The sequence below is a fragment of the Amblyomma mixtum genome, chromosome 3 (assembly GCF_055824585.1).
Source record: "Amblyomma mixtum isolate Tamu chromosome 3, ASM5582458v1, whole genome shotgun sequence".
In the NCBI taxonomy this organism is placed as follows: domain Eukaryota; kingdom Metazoa; phylum Arthropoda; class Arachnida; order Ixodida; family Ixodidae; genus Amblyomma; species Amblyomma mixtum.
In genome coordinates this window covers 99,394,649-99,419,627 of record NC_143014.1, presented here as the reverse complement: position 1 = coordinate 99,419,627, position 24,979 = coordinate 99,394,649, and the positions used below count along the sequence as shown (strand labels likewise).

The window sequence follows — 24,979 nt, the reverse complement described above, 5'->3', positions numbered from 1 at the left end:
GGGAGGTTATGAAGCGCTCAGATTTTTTTTTTTGGGGTGGGGGGGTGTTATTTTCGAACGAAAAAGAAAGCGTGGTTCTTTAGCCACCCTTCACATCTACACATAATCGCTTTCTTTTTTTCGCTCTTTTCGTTTCTCTCTTCTTTTTACTCGCGCCTTGAATTACACTCAGGTCGGCTGCCTGGACCCTCTGCGCTGAGCTTTCTTGCTATGCTTTCTGTTTGTTTGTCACGATTTTGTCCTGACGCAGCAGCTGCACTGACACGTTTTTTTTTTGTCTTGACAGTTCTATTCGCTCTTGTCTTCATTGTTTTTCTATTTATGAAAATGTTTGTACATTGTTTTGTGCATGGTTTAGCAATAACAGGTCCTTAGAGTTTGTACTGGGCAGCTTAAATAAACATTGTCATTATTTGCGACTCATGCTCGAACTCGCTGCTTTGATCGACATGCCACGCTGCTCCACGGCAGAGGAGCCCATGCGCTTCCAATCGCAGCATCTCCGAATCGCCCAGTAACTCCACTTGCTCCCTCCACCTTCCCCTAGCCGCGTGCAGCTGCCCGTGACGCGCGCCTTTTGTTCGGCTCTTATCCGTTGCTCCGGTGATTATCTCTCGTGCCGAAGCTTAACCTTCTTTGTTTATCTCTTCGGTTCTCGATCAACACATTCGGCTTGCCACTCAAGGTGAGTTCGCGGTGTGGACTATTTTGTTCCCTATCGGCGGCTGCACGGCTAGCGGCGTCCGCGTGTCGTCTTCACTCCGGAAGCTAACGAAAGGTAAACCTCTATCCTCAGTTATTTCCATCCTTCGTGCCGCCATTTTACGTTAGTAACAGCTTTCGACTTCCTCCATTTCATTTTGGTTTCAAGAAACTCTGCGACGGAATAAGCAATATACAGTGATGACTATACCCGCTGCAAATGTCTCATGTACCTTAATCTTGCGGCCATCATGTACACGATTCAACAGGAAAACGGCGCAAAAGACGTGGACAAAAAAGACAAACACGACAGGACCAGCGCCAACTTGCAACTGAATTTTATTTCGCACCAAACCCGCCTTTATGTAGGCCAACACGCCCTAACATCCGTGTAATCACGCACAGGCAGTAGAAAAGATCACTGTAAGATATCTTACAGATATCTTAAGGGCCAACACGCCCTAACATCCGTGTGATTACACGGATGTTAGGGCGTGTTGGCTTACATAAAGGCGGGTTTGGTGCGAAATAAAATTCAGTTGCAAGTTGGCGCTGGTCCTGTCGTGTTTGTCTCTTTTGTCCGCGTCTTTTGCGCCGTTTTCCTGTTGAATCATGAACCAACTAACCCAAACTAGAGTTCTTCTTGATCATGTACACCTTGCACTTGTATTTAAAACGGTGACTAAAGCGTTGCAATCCACAAGCATGCGTTATCAGCGGTTTCAGTATTCGCTGGATGTTTCGGTCAGAGGCTATAAGGTCTGTAAAGTCAGCCAGTAATGACTACTCAAATGACTGACTTTGTAGAACGGCGGCGTCAAATTGTCTTTTTTTTCTTCATTAGCTGAACTGCTCAGCAGCAGCAGAACAATAACAACAAAAAAGATCTGCTCCCAGAACCGCAAAAACGAGACCTTTTGGGTCAGCTGCTACTGATCTAGGTGACCGGAGAAGTCTTGCAGGTCGTTCTACGTAGCTGCGGAATGTTAACAGCGACAGTCACTGCAGTCATGTCCGGAGATCAGAGATTAGCCGTATATTAAATACTTAAAATTTACCGGACTAACACCTTTCACTTTCCTGATAATATCCGGAATCTTGGTGAAGGTATCCTGCCCTTGTCATTACACAAGTTCAATGCAACACGTGGTTGATGCTTTTTCTCGCGTGCGCAAATGTGAGAAATTGGTACTTTTCCTACGGTTCATGTATTAATGACTTTTGTACGACCTGGTGCAAGACAGACTCAAGCTACTAAATTAGTAATGGAGTACACGACCGGGATTATGGGACAGTAATTTGTGGAGCTGACCGAATATGAGAAGAGCGTTAGGCTGCTTGTGCCGGCGAAGCGTGTGCGGTGCGGGGCTCAGCTTTTCCTGGACGTATGGTGAGGCGGCGTTTACGCCGTGTATATGGATTACCCGGCCTTGTGGCTAGCCCGCAAAGCTGTACAACAGAAAGTTAGAGGTTCCTTCTGACAGAATTTTTGTTTGGGCTAGTTCATTTGTGCTAGATGGAAGTCCCAGTAATGTGTTCCTTCTCTAGTGCTGCCTGTCTTATTGTTTTATTGTGATGCCGAGTCTTCTAATGAAGGCCCACTATACCTTGACAGCGTCTTCAGAGAAACTGTAGTAAGGTCAGCTAGCGCTGCCTCGATAAAGATAAGCAGAAGTGGAACGTCATGTCCGAGCAGGAACTTGGACCGCTGGGAACTTCTTGGCGGGAGCTGGACGCATTATCTTTCGCCAACCGCCTGAACGGGAGGTGAAACATTGCGTGCACGGTGTTGCTCAGCAGTTGCGGCATTTCGGGTCACGCTTCCTTGTAAAGTCCACAAGCGGCAGCAACGCAGAGCATGACTTTTGTCGTGCCCCTAGTGCCCATATTCCACATTCCGCTAACTGGTGCAGCTACTGGTGGCCGTACGTTTGGCATTTAGAAAGCCTCTGGGAGACACTAAAGGTACAGCCAACCCTTCATTTATTGTCCAAGTACAGCAGGTCATATCAAGGATGCCGATTTCTTTGCGAAAATTCTTCCACAAAAGCAAGTTTTCTTTTCCCTGGGTCCAGAGTGAAGCATAGGATCGATGATGGTAGAGAGAGGTTGGCCAGACGGATCTTGGTAATCGCAAAGTGAACAAGGGAGGGAAAACCTCAGGTGTTTGCCGGGCCCCCCGAGGCAAGCACCCTGAGGTTTTCGTGATTATAGGATCGAGCAGTAAGCCGAAACCAAGGCTGAGGTGGAAATGTACCCTGACACACAATAATGCGGTTATAAAAACTAGTCGTCGAACCTATGCGATTAAATGAATGCCTTCCATATGGTGTCAAGGGCCGAATTGAGTCCACTGAGATGAACCAGGAGTTTATGAGCGGAAGCGAATCCAAAGGGTATTGTTCTATTCATCATTGAAGACGCTGCGTAGGCAACGCCGGAGTCATCATCTTTCGGTGCCAGCATGCTGACTCTCTCCGAAGTCTATCGCGGAACCAGTCAACGCGAGCAAGGTAGCGACGTACAGGAAATAATGACGGAGAATGCAGTGCAGTGCGAAGTGCTTTAGTGCAAAAAGAAAAAAGAAACGACTGCTTCAGTGCGTGCACGAGGCAACTCGCTCAGGGAAAAAGGTCGGGCCGCGTTTCCACGTTGTGGCTCACTCTGTACAAGTAGAAGCAATGTGAGAGGGAACACGGGAGCGCGTGGCCTCCGCGCTTAATGAAGCACTGCCTCCGACAGCCTACAAGAATAGGCGGCGCCAGGTACATGCGAGGAAAGAGAAGCCGGCCGTGCTTACTGGGCATGTGTTTGCCGCAAATTCTTACCGGCTCTCGGCGTCAGTGCTTCACGAAGCTCGGTGGCCACGCGCTCCTGTTCCCTCTCATATGGCTTAAATGTGCTCCGCTGCTATTTTACTGACTCCTCATACTCATCATGTCTGGCGATTACCGGAGGGCTCAACTTTGCCCACAGGTTTGGAGGCATCTGAAATGGTGTTCGCACACAAGGCATTTACATGAGAGAGCATGGCGAGAGCAAGTGCATGAACTATGCTCGTCGTGGCATAGACAGGAAACAGTGGCCTGCAGGAGCGATTTTGTCACCGCTGCCGTGATTTTTGGCGAGGTTGAATTTAGTTAGATAAGTATATTCATATGAGGCATTAAGCCGATGGATCAACCCTGAAGTTGCCGAGTACTGTGCTTCTCATATTCAGGAAAAAAAAAATGCGCAGGCGATCGTACAATGTGATGCAAGAGCTAAGAATATCTGGCTCCAAACAGGCCGCCATTGGAAACTGGAACTGGTAACATTTAACGCTATAACCTTATCCAGGGAGGCTAGCGTAGCAGTGCTATTCGAGGAACAAGCGGACATTAAATTTGATGTCATAAGGCTTAGGGAGGTTAGGAGGACAGATGAAGCAGATACAATGTTAAGGAGCGGGCACGTACTATGCTATCGTGGTTTAACAGACCGCTGAGAGCTTGGTGTGGGATTCTTGATCAATAAGGATATAACTGGCAACTTAAAGGAATTCTGCAGCATTAACGAGAGGGTGGCAGTTATAGTAATGTGTGCAATCGGGAACAAAAGTCTCTGGACCACGTCGTCCGTAAACGGAATCGACTGCTCTGTTAAGAGCCGCCGGTTGGAGACCATATTTGTGAAGACTGAAAGTAGAAGGTTTTGACTATCACCTCCACCATTGTGGTCTGCAGCCGACGGCTAATAACAGAGCTACGAGTTTCGTTTACGGAGCACGCGGTCCAGATACTTTGCCTCCGACGGTACAAATTGAAGGCTGTGCAGGCCTACGCACCTATATCTATTAATGATAACGAGACAGTCAAAATGTTCTATGAAGACGTGGATCACTGTATTGATGGGCGACTTCAATGCCAAGGTAAGCAAGAAGCAGGCAGGCTACCAAGCAATCGAAGACTACGGCATAGGCTCCACGAATAACAGAAAGGATATACAAGTAGAGTTCGTAGAACGAAATAGTTTACCGATTATATACACCTTCTTTCGTAAACATGAGAACCGGAAGTGGACGTGGAAGCTAGAACCCGAACATCTAGAGTAAAAATGAAATAGACTTCATATTTTGCGCGCCACCTGGCATAAAAGGGTGTGGAGGCGCTCGACAAGGTCTCGAAGTAGCCTGGATTTGAATAGGAAACGGAGGAAACTAGTACAGAAGAAGCACATCAACGAGTTAGCGGTAAGATGGAAAGTAGAAAATTCAGGATCTCGCTGGGGAACATATTTTCGTTTTAACAGGAGATGATCCACTTAGTGCTCAGGAGATTTACGATAGACTCACGAAGGTCATCAAGGAGGGCGCAATTGAAGTAGGGGGTAGAATAGCTAGACAGGATACTGACAAACTGTCTCAGGATACGAAAGACCTGATCAAAAAACGTCAAAGTATGAAAGGCTCTGACCTCATTGATAAGATGAAGCTGGCAGAACTGTCAATGCTAATGAATAAGCGTAAGGTAAACGATATGAAGAAGTATGATATGGAGAGGATCGAACATACTCTATGGAAAGACGGTAATGTACAAGCAATCAATAGGAAATTACACTATCGAGTAAGGATGCTATCATCTTAATACATTAGAAGGGGGATGTAAAGGACATGAAAATTGCAGGCCGATCAGTAATGTGCATTGTGTACAACGTATCTACTAAGGCAATTGCTAATCGAATTAGATCAACCTTAGACTACAGTCAACCAAAGGACCAGGCTGGCTTTCGGAAATGCTATTCGAAAACGAACCACGTTCACGCCACCAGTCAGGTGATGGCGAAAATGCCCTGAAAATGCCCTTCTGAATTTGGGACTATTTTAGACTGACGAAGATGTATTTCGGAGTGCATTTATATCTGCATGCACGAATTTTAAACATATGTATGTACGTAAGATGCTCTGTAACCATTTCTTGTTGCTTTTGCCCTTCCTGCTTGGACCAAAAAGGTCTGCAGTATCATGTAAATAAATAAATCGGAAGATGCGCAGAATATAACCCACCGCTATAGGTATATAACCATCATATACTGTGAGAAAGCATTTGAATCAGTCGAAACATCAGCAGTCATTTCGTAACGAGGGTGTAGGAGAGGCATGTGTAAAGGATCTGGAAAATATTTATAGCGGTTGCACCGCAGTCATAGTTCTTCACAGAGAAACTGATAAACTACCAATCACGAAGGGTGTCAAGCAAGGAGACACGATCTCTTCAGTACTCTTCATCGCGTGTTTACAGGAGGTATTTAGAGAACTGGATTGGGAAGAGTTGGGGATAAAAGTTAATGGAGAATACCTTAGTAATCTCCAATTCACTGATGGCATTGTCTTGATAATTAACTCAGAGGATGGATCGAAAAAAACATGATCCAGAACCTAGACAGGCAAAGCAGAAAGGGAGGTCTAAAAATTATTATGAAGGAATATAAAGTAAGGCTGAGTAGTCTCGGAAGGTCACGGCAGTTTACAATAGACATTAAAACATATGAAGTGGTCAGAGAACACATATTCTTAGGGCAGGTAGTGACCACGGATCCCGGGCACAAGAATGAAATAACTAGGAGAAAAAGAATGGGTGAAGTGCATTCGGTAGGCACTCTCAGGTGATGAATAGCGGTTTACCGATATCCCTGAAGAGGAAAGTATATAACAGCTGTATCTTACCAATACTGCCCTGTAGGGCAGGAACGTGGAAGCTAACAACGAAAAGGGTTGAAGTTAAATTGAAGACAGCGCAGCGGGCTATGGAAAGGAGAATGATATGTGCAATGTTAAGAGACAGGAGGCCAAACGCGAGTTAATGCTATCTTAGTCGAAATCCAGAAGAAGAAATGGGCATGGGCATGACATGTAATGCGAAGGCAAAATAACCGACAACGGAGGGGATTCCGAGAAAGCAAGGATAGAGGGGGGGGGGGGGGGTGTTAGGGAGTTCGGTGGGCTATTGAGAGTGGGAAGATTAGGATATCTTGGTGCGAAGTAGTAAAATACGGCATATGGGTGTTCGCGTTTCATTCCGGGCTGACTGTACCACCCACTGGTCGGGTGACGTGTCCGATGTCTGTAAATGTTGCGGTTTAGCCTGGTATATACAGAGTGGGGGGCTCTCCCTGAAATCGCTTGTCTCTCTCCACTTCGAAGTGCTTGCGAACGCAGCAGACATTTTGTGAATTAGCTAGGGGGCAACACAGCTGAATATTTGTTTATGACAATATAATTTAATCTTTAATTAACGGCTCGGGTAACAGACTCCCAGGTTTTTTGCCCTGCTCTGGGTCGAAGAAATGGCCATCAAGACGTCAGAGCGGCATTGGTCAGCTGAGGAACGGGAGGTCTTCGATTGCTTCGAGGGCGATGCGAACGGGGTAACGCATCTAAAGCAAGCAAAAGCACGCAGCGTTGGCTTAGTGGCATTGGCGTCCTGCCACCGTGCAGGAGGGCGCGGGTTCGATCCCATCACGGCCTTGCACTTTGATTGCATTCCAAGTGTACAAACACTCGATCATGTTCCGGGCACACTGAAGAACCTCAGGTAGCGAAATTAATCCGGAGACCGTCATAGTGACGCGCACCATAGTGCACAGCGTTTCTCTTGCGAACAAGAACCCATTAATTTGAATTTTAATAACCAGCTCCAACTCTATTGTGCCCTTGGATGCAAGTGGTGTTCGAAACGAAAAAAAAAGGAGGAGGGGAGGGTTCTTCCTCACAGGACTGCCTGTTGAGCGTAAGGGTTCCCACGACACCGTACGGCTAATTGTGCCGCTACTTTTCTTGTGTGTTTTCATTTTTTCATTGCAGCGCGACAGTATGTCCATGGCTGTGGGCCCCACGCCCGTGAACATCACTACAGGGCCGAGCAGCCTCGCCCCCGCTCCTCCGCCGTTCCGGCCCCGCCTCAACGCGGAGTTCATCACCAGCCTCGCTGGCCTGCTCACCGTGGCCGAGATGGTGAGCTCACTCATGTAGGACGCTGTGGTTGCGCTTTATGAGGAAGAGGGATGGGTAGGCACTCCTGGTGACTGCCTTTTTCTCTGATCTTTTTTTGAGAAGCCGCCGCGGTGGCCCAATGGTTATGGTGCTCGGCTGCTGACCCGCGATAGACGCGGGTTCGATCCCGGCCGCGGCGGTTGAATTTCGATGGAGTCGAAATTCTAGAGGCCCGTGTACTGCGCGATGTCGGTGCACGTTAAAGCATTCCAGGTGGTCGAAATTTCCGGACCTCTTCACTACGGCTTCCCTCATAGCCTGAATCGCTTTGGGACGTTAAACGCCCATAAACCATACACCAAACTTTTTTGAGAAGTTCAAGTTGACTGAGTTTGTACGGAAGCCGCTTCGGCACCGATGCACGCATGTGGCAGGCTCATCCGCACACATGAGGGGCACCCGCAGTGTTGCATGGCGTGCGACGGGTGTCCAACGACTCCTCCACTCTTCCAGCCTCCCTCTTATCATGGTAGCCGCAGCACTGCATATACTCTAGTGACAACGATGCATTTATGGCTTCCATGCAGAATAAACTTCGCATGCACTCTGCCGTCAGCGTCCTTTCGTCTGCTGAGTGGTCGTGTCACACTATTCTTACAGTGTGGAATGAGTGCTGCGCGTTTTGACGGGCTGCGTTGTGCGCAGGGAGGCATACCGTTCGCGTAACCCTTTTAGTGGCGCCTCAATACACAATAATTTTGCAGCTAGTAGTCTGCACCGCAGCTGGAAGAGAACAGCATTTATAGATTGACAAGAGACAACACCTGCACTGCTGTTGTCTCGGTCCGCACGTCTATAATTTGATTGTGACTCTGACGGTGGCGATGGTGACAGCTATCGCTGTCATACACGCTGCACGACAGAACAGCTATCGCAGTTACTTCTCCACCCCGGAAAAGGCGCAGTCTGGGTGTTTCTGACTCTTCTATATGCAGCCCATTTGCTCACTGAGGCTTGAGCTCTAGAAGCCCTTAATATCTGTGTAATGGGCATGCCTTTTACTAAGTCTCTGCGAGGACTTTCACTTCCTGTTTTCCGTTTGGGTAGAGCTTCCTTGGACTATTTGTGAACTGGATTCTTGCTAACTTGTTTTGTTCGCTTTTGATTCTTACACCTGGCACCGTGTTATGCTCTTCTTATTATTTGTTGTTTTATTTTTTCTCTCGTCTTTCTTCTGGCTTGCAAGTTTTCCAACGGTTTACATGTACATTTTTTCGTTTTCTATATGCCGTTCTTTTCCCTCTTTAAACGTTAGAATGCTTTTTTGGTATTTATGGGTCTCTCTTTTTGGTATATCTATGCTTTAGTTACCTTTTCATCCTATAACCCTCCCCTGCTCTTTTGGTCCGTGTGGTGTCTTGTATGGTATAAATCCGAAGTAATGGTGGGCGTCTTCTCTATTTGTCCACTTTTTCACCTGTTCCTGCCTTTTGGTGCTTCCATTGTTCCTTTTTTCCACTTTGTTTACGCTGCCTGCATCTTTTTCGTTTTTTTTTTGGTTTTGTTTTCTGTCATCTTGGTTTTTACACCTCATTTTGTAGTAATATGTTATCAGTTTTAAGTCATATTCCCGCACTGCCGTTGTTTGACTGGCATGCTTGGTTTTTGAACCACTACTTAGTTCCGGCCAATTCTTCCTGCATCAGAATATTTTGTCTTTAATCTCTACAGTCTGATTTGTCTCCCTTTTGTTTCTTTATTTAACTGCGTTTTTGTTTAAATGTATTCGTTTATTTGTACTTCTGCTATCTAATCGCTCTACATGTATTTTTTTTTCTCTCTCCCATCTCACCTACTTGTAGTATCTTTTCTCTTTCCTGTGGCGTCTACTTCTGTCTTTTGTTGACGGTTCATCTCTTTTGTTACTTTCATCTTTCCTCTTTCGACCTCTGTGTCGGTCTCTCATTGCCGTCTTCCTGTATTTATGCTTCACTGCTATCCAGTTATCTTCACAAGCGTTCTGTACCTGCTTTTTTTTGCTTTTTGTTCTGCGTCTGTTATACTGCTCTTTGCTGCCTGTGTACCTGTTCTATTTTCTTATTTCCAACTTTTCAGCTGCTACCTCCCGGCCGCCTTCTTTCACTGCCCACCCTGCCTGGGGTTATCTTTCCTGTTGTTTTTCGTTGTTTTTTTTTGTGTTTCTTCTTTTCTTTCTTTTTGTTTGCATGTTGTGTCGACAACTTGAAGTGACTCTGGGCTCATCTCTTTTCTTTTTTTTTACATCCCCACCCCCTTTTTTTAAAACCAGTTTTTTTTTTTAGCGTTTAGCTCCTTTTCTTTTATCTCGTATTGGCTTTATGCCCATCAGAGCTCTCCTGGTCCGGGCTCCCTCTCTCTTTCATTTATGTTTTTTTCCTTATGGGAGGAGTAACAAAAGGGCGTTTTTACAGGATTTAACCAGACATGAGTACTGAGTGGCTACTCGGTATCCAGAGGACACATGTCACGGTCTCGCGGTGCGCTGTAGAGTTCGTATTTGTGCTCCATACTGCGTGTGCAGATAGGCACCCAAGGTGCGCCCGCGATAAGGTGTCCAGAGGGATCAGTTACCAAGTTGCACATGCCAGTTGTGATAATGCGTCAAAGCTCACTGTGTTCCCTGAGCGCTGAGTGCGGAATTGTTGACAATGCTACGGATGCAGCCACTATGTGCTGTCGGCAACGAAGCTTACCAGTTATGTTTTACTGCGACACGAATATGGCTAGGCTAACGAATTTCGCTATGTCACAAGCGTGCCTTATACGATGCGCCTATTGCTCGTTTCCTAGTTCATCTTCGCCTATAACGCCGGATTGAATCACCTGACGTCCCAAGGTGCCACCAAACAAATTTTCTCTTTGCGCAGGTATTGTCGGTCATCGTCTACGCTCTGTCGGTGTCAGTGGCCTTGCCAGTATCGACTTTGTTGTTCCTCATGGCGCTGAGTTTCAGCTACTGGCTCCAGTGTGCGTTCTTTCTGCTTTCGGAGAGTCTGTCGCCGAAACCTCCTGCAGTGCCTACCACGCTCTACGTAAGTTGCGCGTCGACTCCTTCTTCCTTCCTGCTGGCTGTTACTGCGCAGTGCTCTTCATTCGATGGTTACGTCACCAATTAAAGCTCTAGCGCAAAAACATTTCGCATGTTTTACTTGCACGTTTCCCACAATCTATCTCTTTAATCTAGTAAAATTCTAAAACTCCTTCAGTTGCCCCTTAATTAAAAGAGCACTGGGACGGGTGTGAGCCATGCGATGAAGAACGCGCAGGCTGTCGAAATTATCTTCGCCATTATACCGTTAGGCAACGTGCGGATCTCGCGTTGATATCAGAGGTAACTTGCTCTCGTCTAAACAGAGTTGTCTTAGGCCCGAGGTCTCCAAGTTGTTCGGCTAGAGGGCCGGATTATAGATTTGTCAAGGCGACGAGGGTCGGCAAATACATAAATGAATATAAACAAAAACTTACAAACCTTTCACGCGTCTGTCTTTCTGAGACGTGGTTGTTATTAGACGCTGACAGACTTTTTACATTGCCTGGCTATCACGCTGAATAATATCTGCCATTGAGTAATTACTCCCTTATTGAATAATATCATAGGTCAGCGGATGAGTACGGTGGATCTGCAATCTTTATTTCAAACCCTATATCATACCAATGCAATCACGACACCGCGTTTCAAGCAGAAAAGTGCGAATCAGTCTGTCTGGAGTTGACAAGTACAGTTCTGATTCAAGCAATAACACTATCATTGGCTGTATCTATCGGTCACCTTCCGCACCTTACGAATACTTCTGCCACGAACTAGAAGTCATTCTCCAAACTTTTAATCGTGAAAACAAGATCAACGTCATCTCAGGGGGCATTACTACTGACATAACAGATTTTACTGAAAGCTCTTGTTTTTTTTTACACCAACTGCTTGATCGGCCATAGACTGGATTCTTTATCAGCTTCACCTACGCGCACTGCTCTTCAAGCCTACAGCACCCTGATTGATCATGTATTATCGAATGTTATTTCACTTCAGATCGCAGCAGTCATCAATTTCGACATCACGGACCATTACGCCCTTTCTTTCTAATCGAATGCCCTAATAACGGGCGTCCCTCGTAGCCTGAGTGTCTTTGGGACGTTAAACCCCATAAAAACAAAAAAACCTAATAACTTAACCTCCAGGAAACGCAACAAATAATCATCTGATAGAAACCGTTTCGTTGAGATAGTCACTGAGACTAACTAGGATAATACACTACGAGAAACATCTGCCAATAACGCGTTCAGTAATTTTTTCCGCGAAGCTAAGAGAAATAATTAGCATATTGACATCAGTAATCCCACCACTCAATGGCATTCAGTTTTCCGGAACCCATAAATCACCAAACGCCTTCTAAGTTCTATAACTAAAAAAATTTAACCTTAAAAAAGTTCAAAAACCGTCAATTAACGCTCACTAAACCAGCGCTTTCAAAAATACTCGGATATTATCTCTGCAACGCATTAAACAAGGGTACTACCAAAATAAAATACTTAGAAACAGAAATAACACTGATAAGAATTGGGAAACAATTAAGGAATTCTTGAACCTAGCTGAAAAAAAAACTAGAACAACAGAATTTTCCGATGGCGTGTGTACTAATTGCTAATGAGTTTAATTCCTATTTCTGGCGCTGCGATTCCTCGCTTCCAAGCAGTTTCTGCCGTCCTCGTCAATGGCCCTATTCTTATTACTTAACCACTATTTCACCAGGTCGACAGGTGGCATCGTGTGACGGTCGCAGCTCCCCATGTCAGCCCTTCAAGCCCATAATCGCTACACCCCCTCGGATTCCATTATACTGAGCTGGCGTACTTCTTTTCACAGTTTTGCAGGTTCAGCGGTTAATCCTGTTTAGATGCCATCATGCCTGGACAAGATTCACACTCGCCATCCTAACACCCTTCCCACTTCATGCCCTCCTTCTCTTCACCGGACATTCCTCCTCGGAGTGAAGGCCCTTGAAAGATTCTGGCCCTATTTAAACTCCACCAATGATAAACTCTTTGTCCAGACGAATTCAAGTCCTCTTGTCGGAACGTTGGTGAGCGCCCAGAGGCTTTCCCCTCCCTTGTTCATTTCGTGAGTGTCAAGAAACCTACTCCCTTACCTCTCTCTACCATAACTACATACAAGTTGTCCAGTTACAAGAAACGCTCTCTCGCCCCTTAACTATAAAGTTAGAGTGCCACAAGGCTCGATTTTAGGTCAGCTTCTTTTCCTCATTTACCTAAATAATTTACCTTCGTGCCTAACACAAGTTGTATACTTTACGCGAATGATACGACAGTATTCGCTCACAATTTAACATGCCTAATAGATAAAATAACCATGCATTAACATAACATTATATTATGGTGTCAAATAAATTGCTGCAACTTAACCCATATAAACCCAATTTCATAATATTTCGCTCTCATCAAAATCAAGTTATCATGAGCTCACACATTTACCTGGGAGATCATACTATTCCTGCCTCAGAATTCGCAACATTTCCCAGCATCATGCTTGAATTTAACTTACATACCAAATCCATGAGAAAAAATCATTTGAGATACGGGTGTTAATAAAAACTAGATATTTCTTTCAATGCCATGTTATCCCTGTATTCTTCTTTCATTAACTCTCATATTTACTATTTCATATCACCGTGGGGTAATACCTATTCAAGTCACTTGCCATGCATTTCTCATCTTCAAAATCTAGCGCTTCGAATTGTACCTTTTAGTCTATGCACAGCCTCTGCTTCATCTACTCTGAGCTCAACATTCTGCCGATAAAATTCCTCTTAATCTCAGTTTAGGCATTCTAATTTATTGCGTCTATAATGATAATAACCTACTTTGTTTCTGCGCGTCTTTCCTCGCTAATAGTAACAACACCCGGTTCTCTGAACAGAACAATATTCTACTATCCAAAGTGGACACTAATTATGAAAAACAAACGGCTTTTTTCTTCGCCATAAAAGCTTGGGATTCACTGCCACTAACAATTAAATGAGAGCGCTCTTGGTCTGCATTTCACACCCTACTAAAAACTACCTCATTTCAACTCATTTCGCTTCATGACATGCCTAAGCTTGCCTTACTCTGCTTTTGTGTTCCCCGCTCCTACAGTAAACGCTCAGCATTGCTCCTCATTTCGAATATCTTGATTTCTCTCTATTTCCTTTTTTATAATATCTGCATCTATACATAGCACATTAGTATTTGATCTCTTCTTTTTCCTTCTCCCTTTCTCCTTATGCCTTTGTCTTATGTGAAAAATTCTGCCACCGTTTACTACTGTACAACTTATTAATTTCCAGAAATTGTACCAATAGGTTTCAATGTCACGTGTATTTTTTCCAGCTCATCTGCCGAACTTGTGTACTTATACTCATGTATTTATGATGGGAGGTCCCCCAGACAGTGTTATTTCGATACCTTCTGCTGCACTAATTTTTTAGGCATTTCTGATTTATCGTATTTCGTTGTAATAAACCTTCAAACCTGCATATAAAAATATTGATGTTAAGCAAATATAAAGATTCTAAAATGTATATTATATTTATTACAATTTATAAGAATAGAAACAAAACTTCGCCCCGTGGCCGATTAATCCGCTGAAAAAACGCTCCATGGCGTCCACGCTTTATTCGGCGCCGCTATCGCAGTCTTCAGTTACCAGGGCTGGGCACAATACTCCAAAAAAGTATCTTCGATATATATACCCGATACTCTCCAAAAAATGTATTTCCGATGCCGATACAAGATACAGAAAAGAAATTTATTTCCGATACAGATACTCGATGCTGTATCGTCGATACTTCAATACATCACTGAAATACCTAATATTAATAAAGTTGATAATATGGTTGCCTAGGTTTAAAAAATTCGTGGTTTCTGCAACTTTTAGTGCATCCGACACAGCGCATTGTTTGCGAAATGGCTTAAACAAATCCGGTCACATTGATTTTTTTGAAGCTCCAGTTTATTTAGTCTACACTGTCGGAGCAGCTCGCTTTGTTATAACTTGTATGGGACCGACTCATGGAGTCGCTTAAACGGTAACTTCCGTAAGCAGCCTAGCAGCATCTTTTTTTTAAGCTAATGTTCACGTGAACCGGCCTGTGAGCACTTCATTACCTAAGAAGAAACTAGAAACTTTTTCTGCTGGCTTCAGTTCGTTACTGCAGGTCCGTGCGCTTAGGAAAGACGGACAGTTCTTTTCCTCTGTGTTTAACAGACGCTCGAAGTTGACATTCCGCGTTAGAAACTAGAAAGAAAACAAGAAAAAATTAAAGGGATGAAAGATACATTAGGAAAAACATGCCTGACTAACCTCTGTTATTTAAATGTTACCTTTACTTAAAGGGAAACTGCATAGGTTTTTGAAATCAACGAGCTTAAGAGGGTCGAATGTGTGAAACCTGCAGGTAAAGCATGCGAAGTCTTTTTGGGCTAGCACTTGAAATAGTGAAGTAATCGCCGATTAAAATCCGGACGCCATTCCAGCTTTTCCGCAGCGCACAACGCCAAGTGGGGGGCGCATGATGAAGTCATCGAAGGTATGGGTACATCTCCAACGCACAAACGCGTGCTTTGAAGGAAAAAAACCAACGCCACCGAAGGCGAACCCTGCCGAGAGTTGTTTGGCAGCGTCTAACGCGTCAGGGCAGGGTGTGGCTGACGACAGCGGTAATTTGAAATCATACCTTCCATGACGTCACGCTGAGTTTCCCTGCACTTCTCCGGTGCATTGAGGAGAAGCGCAAAATTCAATCGTCGATTACGTCACTATTTTAAACGCCAGTGAAAAAACACTTGGCATGCTTTACCTGCAGCCTATAAAGATCTGTATCCTTGAATGTCGCAAAATTCTCAAAAAAGTGCTGCAGTTGCCCTTTAAAGGTCTTAAGTAACAGCATTTGCTCGAACCAGAGGTCTTAAGCAATAGAATTTGCTTAAACCAGCGGTCGGAAAGAGCCGCGTTGACAAAGTCAGAAACAGCTTTGTAAGTTCCTGAAAATGACGACGGAAATATTTAATTTATTTTGACATCCACCTCAATTTGAAATAACAGTCAAGAACAGCACAACCGTTGCTTCCTTTGCGCTAGGTTTTATCTCCAAGAGGTGGTCGAGCCTGCGCGTAAAACCGTCCGTAATTGTACCCCAGAGTGTTCAGTCTTTCCACTGGCTAACCCTGCATAAATGTCTTCGTGAACACCGTCTTGGTGAGCAGCTTTTGTAGCTTATTGTATTTTATACTCTACGCGTTTGTACCGGTTGTGCTGCATCTATATCGCCGTCAGGTGCAAAACGGGTTGTTGTTTCTACAACAACGGTGAGCCAGTCTCCTCGTCCCTTCTGCCAGCTAGTGATAAGAAGCGCTACGTATACGTCGTCTCATTGCCAAACAGCGAACGTATATAGAAAGAAAACTGACCGGGCCAACGACATTGGCATCGTCCTTACTAATTCTAATCTGTTTTTTTTTTTCAGAGTATGCTATACCCCCGTGAGCGAACGCCGCCAGCCCGAAGTCTGACGCACAACAGCTTCAAAATCGGGAACACAATTCTTTTTGAGTACCGAGTATCGTTAAAGACATGATAAATTAAAATGTATTTTCAATATCGATAATCCGATACTTTGATTTTTGGATACCGATACCTAATACCGATACACAAAATCTATCGAAAAACAGTATCGCAGATACATAGATCAATTACGGTTTTTTTGACTAACACGAGTCCTTGCATCTTGCCGTTATGCTTCCAGTTCTTGAGGCTGACAGCATGTTCGTGATATTTGACGCTTGCCCAGGAATTTGATAGGATTCCACGCCTCTCTAGCGAAGACCGCACTTCGTTTCGTCCTTACCGAGGCCCACGCAGCCAGGCGTCGACGACGCTCGGGTTACGATTGCAGGGTCAATCCGTGTGAATGAGCGCACTAAAGCCAGACACAACTTGGCTTACAAGGCTGTGTACGAATAGGAAAGGATTATTCATTAGATCCCCGACGCGATGCATGCGGGAAGCCAAGCCTCATGGTCGCGGCCATGGTCCCGGCGGGCCGGGCGCCAGACGCCCTGGTGTGGGATGTGTTCCCCCGCGTGCTGCACGGAACACCTCTAGCCGTAGTTTGGAGATCCCCCTGCAATACACAGCAAAATACAGGCAAACGAAAGCTATTAACCGCAAAAACCTCGGCGCACGGCTATCACACTGACAGGGTATAATTTTTTTTATCAGCATGCAAAACATTTGTTCAGTGCTTTCTTGAAGTTTGCGCAATATAACTTCTTTACCCGTAGAATATACATGAGTGAAATTCATATTGTTGGGCAAATAAGTTGGTTAATAACGCAGTTTAAACTAGTTATGGTTTTAGTTTATTTAGTTTCTAAGATAAAGACTTCCAAAGTTAGCAAAAACCTTCCTGAGCGTGAGGTTTGTGAAATTAAAAAAAGAAAAACAGAATTGAGAAATCGACAAGGATAACAGGGTGCACTTTACGACAATCATAAATATGGTATAAAATTTTTTTAGGCATGTCGTTACCAGGTTTTCAAAGTTGTTCGTAACAGAAATTGGCAAAAACAGCAGTGTGGGCAAAAAAGGGGTTTGTTTAGAGGAGCTGTATTTACTACACCGGCAATAGTATGCAGCACATGTTTAATGCTTATGAATATCCATCTAGTGTACAATATCTGAACAGAATGTAAAATATATAGAAAATATTTTTTTTTTAATCGCCATCCACACCAATACTTCCTTATCCGAAAATAATATGTCATTGGATTTTATATTGTTTAGTAGATAAGTGTGTGCACTATACAGCGTTAAGTGTTTGCGTTTATATAGCTGATTTCTTCCTCTAGATAAAGACCTACAAAATTAGCCAAAATCTTTCCGTTCACCAAGTCTGCGAAATTTTCGATAAAGAATAAACGTTAGGAACTGGCAAAAATAAGTGGACAACCTCTGAGGTAAGCGTGAACTTCCTGTAAAAATTTTCATGCGTCTCCTCGCAATAGGTTTCCGGTTATTCGTAACCAATGTTATTCGTAGCCAGCGTATTGCGACTCCTCGCAATACGTTTCCGGTTATTCGTAGCCAATGTTATTCGTAGCCAACGTATTGCGTCTCCTCGCAATACGTTTCCGGTTATGTGTAGCCAATGTTATTCGTAGCCAACGTATTGCGTCTCCTCGCAATACGTTTCCGGTTATTCGTAGTCAATGTTATTCGTAGCCAACGTATTGCGTCTCCTCGCAATACGTTTCCGGTTATGCGTAGCCAACGTTGGCAAAGACAGCAGTGCGTAAGCGCTTGAGTCCACCTCTTCGTGATCGAGAACTTTCTGTGCTTCGAAATATTGTTCTGGACAAAACTAATTGCTGGTGTCATTCTCAGTCGTCAGGCAATGACAGGAAAATATGAGGCAACTATGCGATTCGACCAGCCACCCATGACATAATCTTGTCTGCAATCACTCCTGTGGAGCTTTCTGAGAACCGGTCAGTCTGTCTGGTGTTAGAGCCTTCCTCGTACAACACCATCAGCTGTCAGCTAACACTCGTGGTGTCACTTCCGGGCACGTGCGTCATTTCTTTCTAGATGTAAGCCACGAAAGTGTGCTTCTCTACCGATGACCTACAAACTCGATTACATTGAACAGCGAGATTAAAATCGTTTGGCAGGTCCTTTCACACACCTACGTGCACACTGGATTAAGATCTCTCAGCAAGAGGTTTTTTTTCCAGTTGACTATAGTCAGCGTTGCTGAGCGGAAGGAAGAAATAACACTCAATTCCCTTTGCGCTCAGACCATTCCGATGGTTTGGTTACTTCTGCGCATGCATTCTTTGCAGTTCCTGACGTTCCACGCCCTTGGATCCCTGCTCTACATCTGCGGTTCCATCGCTCACCTGGCTTGTTTCAGCTCCTCGCCTTCTGCGCTGGTATTCGATCAGCGTTTAGTTGTGACCTTCAACTCCGACATGGGGAACGCACTCGGGGTAAGGAAAACTCCCGTGTCTCCTATGTGAGCGTTATTTGCATTAAGATAACAAAAAAAATGTACGACACGCTTATTCGTTAAGAGCACTTCGACTGGGAGTCGGTGACATGCGCTAGTCAGAAAGACAGGGTCACTTTCATCTGAATATTTTTCCCGCTAGTTAGCGTGTGGAATCCGGAGAAGTGTTACAAAACAAAACTGTTTTTAACAGTGCGCCCTCTGCAACGCGATGTTTAGAACAAAGCATTTATAGTCGGATAAAACTTCTGTCTGCTGTGAAGCTCCGACCACATTCGTGACAGCAACTCACTGTTCCTTGCAGTTTTCTTGTTACCTAAAAAAAAACGCAATCAAAAGAGGAAATTCCAGGCGAAATTATTTGGATGCTTTGACTTGTTAAAGCACTTAAACGTTGATTTTGTTTGTGCTGTGATTGATTAGCGGAGTAATACAGCTCCCTGCGGGCCACGAGCAGTGGTTGCCAAATTCTGTATTTGAAAGTTATGTTCTGCATTACGTTAAGATGTACCCCCCCCCCCCCCCTTATTTATCAAACGGGGGCGCCAAGCCTGCTCCATACCATTACTCTGTCAGACCTATCTCCTCATTGTTTACCCAGTGCAGGGTCATGGCCATGCAGGTTTTTGTTGCGAAAGCAACACTCCGCGAGTCGCCGAGCCATTTCGCGGAGCTGACGACAGGCCATACTGCGCATGCGCGAATAGCAGTGACGTCACATGGCGCACAGCTGGCGTGTCGCCGCCGCGCCCGCCAGTTGCGCATGCGGAGTAGCGGCGCATAGCTATCGTGCCGGGGCCGCCGCCGCTGCCGCGCGCTCTCCATCGCCTCTCTCTCTCTACTCGTTGCTTTCGCAATCTTCCAGGTTTAACCAGAGCTAAACCACTGCCAATTTTTTTTAACACAATGGTGACCGAGGACCCGTGATGTTGCGTTCCAAAAAGGTCACATTGAGGCAATCTTTGGAGGTTTTACAGATGTGTCGTGAATTTCTGTGGTTTACAGAAAATGGGAATTCCTTCGGAAGCGCGTTGTTACATTAATGCCTCAGCAGCGCAGGGACTGCCTTCGTCTGCCGACGTTGCACATGAAAGTAAAAACTCAATATTATTTTATATACTTTGCAATTCCATCAAATTTAAATAATTTTTTTGTAACCATTTTGCATATTTACCTGCGTTTTGATTGTAAGGGAATCGGTGGGAGGGGGTAGGGGGGCGCTGCGGTGAAGTTGGCTCCCCCTAATGAAGAACCTGCATGCGCGCGCCTATGGCCGAAAGTGTTGCGGAAACCAACTTTACCTCAATTGTAATAAGATTATTCTACTTATAATGTATACTGGTAACCGGATTAGACGTCTTATGAAAAGCAATGGATAGACACAAAGCACTACGGCTTCGGTACGTAGCAGACTAGCAACGCCTACCGAGCTCCGCGTTGCTAGCACGTCGGCGGGCGTCACGTCGCTATAAGAAGCGCGTCAGTAGAGTGGGTACAATATATTCTTACTTGTAAGTTACAGACAACCTTATCTATTGCGATTTTTATATACCGAATCATCAATATATACAAATATTTCGCGATCCACTTCATGTTCGATATATCCAAGTTTGACTGTATCGTTTTTTGCGGGGTTGGTGACCAGCCTTGCTTTCAACTTGTTATGGACGTAGTACTTTGGCTTTTCCGCTAATGTTGATATGGCCTCGTAAACATACATAAAAGGAGGTGGGCACGTATGGAATAACACTTAATTTTAAGTTTTATGCCAGTATTGTGCTTCTGTTATTTCGTCTGTACAGGTCTGATTTTGCATTGCCAGGTGTTTTTAAAGCTAGCCCAGACGAAAGTTTTGGCAAAATAGGGCATAAAAAAATGATTGTGAGAGTTACGTCCTGTTGAAGCGGTGCTCGACACGCTCTGTGTACCGAGATGATGACGATTGAAGTTAGGTTGCCGGATCCTAGTCGGTTTTGTGGAAAATCACGGATTGCACATAAGAAAAAAATATTTGTTCTCGTTAGCTTTCTTCGAGTGTCTATTTTACTGATCTTGTTATGTTTCAGTAGTTTAGCTTAGAGAGTCCTTTTCTATAAGAAAAAAAATGCACTGTTAATTCGTTCCATTTCGTTAATGTCCAGCCCAGTGAGCCAGCCCAAGACCAAAGAAATCTACTGTAATCGTGACCTGAGTAATGTGCTGCGGCCTGAAGGGTTTCAGAATAAATATTACATTGTTGATATTTGGAGATGATATTTAATGTTTTCCACTCACACGCCTTGTCAGCACGCTTAGAGTTTAAGTTTGTTAGCTTTGCAAGTTGGGCTGCAACAGCAATGTTCAAGGACATAGTTGTCCTTTCCTCTGTGATATGCAGATATAATTACTAAGCTGTCACTGCGGCAAGTTGCGTCTAAATGTAACAGAACGGCGTAGAAACGTTCGCACATGGTCGAGGCAAAATCATTCAACACCTTTCTTGAGGCATAATTACAAGAGTTTCGCCAGTGTCGCCTTTTTCTCCTCGTGTTGTCGCTTTGTAGCTCCCTTTTCCGTGACCTATACACCGACATGACTTGTCTACGCGGGATGTGCCGAATCCTGAGGCCGAACGCATCAGAAACTGTCTTACGTTAGATGAGTATGCGCCGTCCAGTCCTGCGCTGTTGGACTTGGCAGCACTCAGGCGTTGGCAATTCGCGAGAGCAAGAAAGGTGCCGGCCGATCACGAGCCGCACTTACGCAAGAGAAGCTTCGCGAATCTCGGCCTCAGTGACTCGCTCATTCCTCACCAATAACCATAGCTGTGCCTTCTGGGTCCTTGTGGATATTTCTTGAAAACAGCGAGGAACAACCTGTACTGCGTGAGCGACGTTTGCCAGTTTGCAGCATTGGAGTTCAAGGTGCCGACAGTGCGGTATAATTCGAATGGCATGCATGCCTTCTCTTTTTTTTTCTTTCCTCGCAGGCCATGGGACTTATCGCAGGAGCTGCACACCTTTCTCACGCTGCTTTAATCATCCGGAAGATGGTTTCATAGACACTGACCAGTCTCGAAGAGAGTGGGAGGTCATCGCCGGATTGACTCGGACAGCTCTCGCTTACAGACCTTTCCTACCTCTACAACATCGAATATTTCTTCGAGAAAAAAAGCAGCAGCGCATAGCAAGGACAGGGGCGTAGACAAAACTCGCCTTCTCTCTACGTCCCAGTCTTTGGCTTGCGCCACTGCACATTCTTTCTAGAGATACAAGCCAAAAAGTCAAGAAACCATGCCAAGAAACTACTGCGAACTAAGATTTCACCATGCGAGTAGTGCTCATGTTAACCATACGTATATCACTAGACAGCTATTGGAGTTAAAATAAGGGTAAGAGGTGCAATGCCTCTCTCAGCGTTCAGAGCGCAGGAAGTCGTAGGCAAAAGGAATGACGAAGGTGCCTTGCACACTCCGCACAGAGCGCACTACCCCATCCAATCTGTTTACCAGCCGCCATCATACATCATGCATATGTGCTTGAAGTCGTGCGGAGGAAAAGCACGGGGGCATGGGTTTCGTGTTTGAACCCGGAGATAAGCGGAGTAACGTGGCTGTGCGCTGGCATCATGCCTGGCGAACCGCGTAGTAAGCGTCTCGGAGGCCACGACTTTCTTTCCGTTTCTAACAAAAGATGTCGCAAGCCGTCCAATTCCTCTCAGAAACCTTTTATTCTTTCAGCAGGCACGTTCACTCCCGATGAGATGCCAGGTTGGCTCGTACAGACGTCGCACTTTGCAGGGAACGTCTGATTTTCCAAATTCTCATGCAGTTTTAGTCAAAAGTAGTGGTGCGTCTGTCCCTGAGTTCGTGTGCCCGTTCGTTCCAGTACCTTTGGGATTTAAGTGTCACAGCAGAGTTCACGCAAATCTTGACCAAAGCATACACAATTCATTATGCGATTCGGAGGGAAGTAAGCCAAGTGTTACTAGTAGGTTATAGGTAGGGTGCTCATATGTATATGACTTGTATGTTTAAGTAGTTGCGGTCAGTGGTCGTTTTGTTGACCCGCTCGCGCGCTCTAGCCAAGCCTGGCGTACTCCAGCGCACTCCATTTTGTCCCTTTATACTGCTTGCTGCGTGCCGGGCTCCAAATTTGGTCATTGGAAAGCAAATAAGCGAACTTTTGCTCTTTGTCGTATAGTTTCCCTTTCACTTCCAACGACATCTCTGGCTTCGAATATCTGCTAAGACTTATTTTTTTAGCTGTGAACACAAATGTAAAATGCATATAACATGCGGAAGAAAAGAAAATTGAATGCTTTCAAAGTGGTGAAGAAGTATTAATCGTAGTTAGTCGGCCGCAATCTGCTAACACAAATGGTTTGGACTGCGGCATGTTTGCGTCCGTTGCGACGTGCGTATTTATGACGCGCAATAGAAGCGCAGTATGCAGCAACGAATAATACCTTTCACGAAAATTCTCACAGTGAGACTGTGACACAATGTCTGTATATAAAAAATGATGTTAAAAATTTACTGCACTGAATTGTGAGCTGTACTCTAGTCCCATGCAAGGATCTTCAAACTAAACATTTAATCATCATGTCAGGAATCTAGCTAGCAAAGGAGAACGCGTCAATGGAGCGATTACTGGGAGAACACAACATTATGGACGTTTACCTGACATCGAAAAATAAGTTACAGACATTCCCAGCATTCCGCTCGTGAATGGGCCGGAAACGTAGTCAGAGTGCTTGTAATGCATCCGGTTTGTTATGCCAATCCATAGCAAGAATAAACCCACTATGCCCATTAGTAGAAGAGGGTGTTTTTTGATTTTCAGACTTCGCATGCAGGACATGAAGCGACATCTAAGGAATGTAGCAATAAGGTAAACATGTATAACGTGTTTGTTGCGATTGTTTTTCAGTTTGAAAGATAAGGGAACCGGCACGCACCATTCTTTTCATTCTGTAGGCATGCCTTCACTACGTTCAGACCAAAGGCCATAGTACGAAATGGCTTTCTTATTATCCTTTCTTTTTCCCATTTCTGTCTTTGGATTACTTCTTCCTTAGCTGCTCCTGTAAGCAGCGTGAAAGCGGCAGTTAGACGCGCAGCACGGCTTGTTTTCATCGCTTAGAACTAATATGGGTGTTCCATGTTGTGTCACGGAGTTTAATAAAGAAAAAAAAAATTCTGTCTCCCTATCTTGCTTCGGTTTCAGTTGCATATATCATATCTATTCCAGGTGCGCTTCCTGTGCTACATACTTTTGCACGCAGGAGTTAACGAGAAAAGGCAAAAGTAAAAACATTACGGCTAAACCACACGATCGGTTTGCTGCCTCACTTGTTTCCTAGAAGTGTGTGATGAGAGGCTAGTTGGTAAGGCGTTCTGAAGACATAAAGCTACGTTCGTCCTGTCTGCATCTTTTCTGTGTCCTGTCTCCTGCGTAGTTTTATGTCTTCAGAACTCACTTGATTCCACAGGGATAAAAAGAGGAAAGGAGGACGAAAAAAATTTAATACACGCGCCACACCAAACCAGCTGCGCTGCCTCTAATGTGCGATCCTGAAGGCGTTTTCTTGTCTTTCCAATGTAATTGTTGCTCAGTGCTTTCTTGAAGCTTGCGCGATATAATGGTACCTTGAGAATTTTTCGTATTTCGGGCGCTTTCTTTTCAATAAGCGACGAATTAGACGCTTTTTGGTAGGCTCTACAATTTGACACTAATCTTCGCCTGAAACGCAATAGCTAAAAGTCAACTTTTTCGGTTTATTTAATTACCCAATTGAAGAAAATATAAAATACTCTGACTTACTACGTAAAGTGGTCAACAACATTGTTCAGATGGCCTACGCCTATTATGCTGATGTGTATTTTTAAACCTTGGCTAGAGTTGGCTGGGCCGCCGCGGTGGCTCAGTGGCTATGGTGCTCGGCTGCTGGCCCGAAAGACGCGGGTTCGATCCCGGTCGCGGCGGCTGAATTTCCTTGGGGGAGAAATTCGAGGCCCGTGTACTGTGCGATGTCAGTGCACGTTAAAGAACCCCAGGTGGTCGAAATTTCCGGAGCCCTCCACTACGGCGTCTCTCATAGCCTTAGTCGCTTTGGGACGTTAAACCCCATAAACCAAACCAAACCGAACCAGAGTTGGCTGGCCCGCCCGCCCGCCCGCCCAGTTTTATTTTTAGAAAAAAAAAAACTTTATTGGGGAGGCTCC

General features: G+C 44.9%; 1 protein-coding gene across 1 annotated transcript; it reads left to right on the top strand.

The window, feature by feature from the left end:
- The first annotated feature begins 654 nt into the window (after positions 1-654).
- On the top strand, positions 655-23,964 carry LOC149351128 (uncharacterized). The gene is made up of 5 exons (XM_089580384.1): positions 655-778; positions 7,544-7,693; positions 10,579-10,743; positions 18,608-18,754; positions 21,743-23,964. Exons 2-5 carry the CDS (start codon positions 7,553-7,555, stop codon positions 21,812-21,814), a joined length of 525 nt encoding a protein of 174 aa, XP_089436510.1. The 5' UTR covers positions 655-778; positions 7,544-7,552; the 3' UTR covers positions 21,815-23,964.
- The last annotated feature ends 1,015 nt before the right edge of the window (positions 23,965-24,979 follow it).

What these genes read in the sequence shown, in the direction of transcription:
- LOC149351128 (XM_089580384.1), top strand. Translation starts at nt 7,553, where the DNA reads ATGTCCATGGCTGTGGGCCCCACGCCCGTGAACATCACTACAGGGCCG. An exon ending in TGCTCACCGTGGCCGAGATG is followed by an intron (nt 7,694 to 10,578) that starts GTGAGCTCACTC and finishes CTCTTTGCGCAG; the next exon opens with GTATTGTCGGTCATCGTCTA. An exon ending in ACATGGGGAACGCACTCGGG is followed by an intron (nt 18,755 to 21,742) that starts GTAAGGAAAACT and finishes CTTTCCTCGCAG; the next exon opens with GCCATGGGACTTATCGCAGG.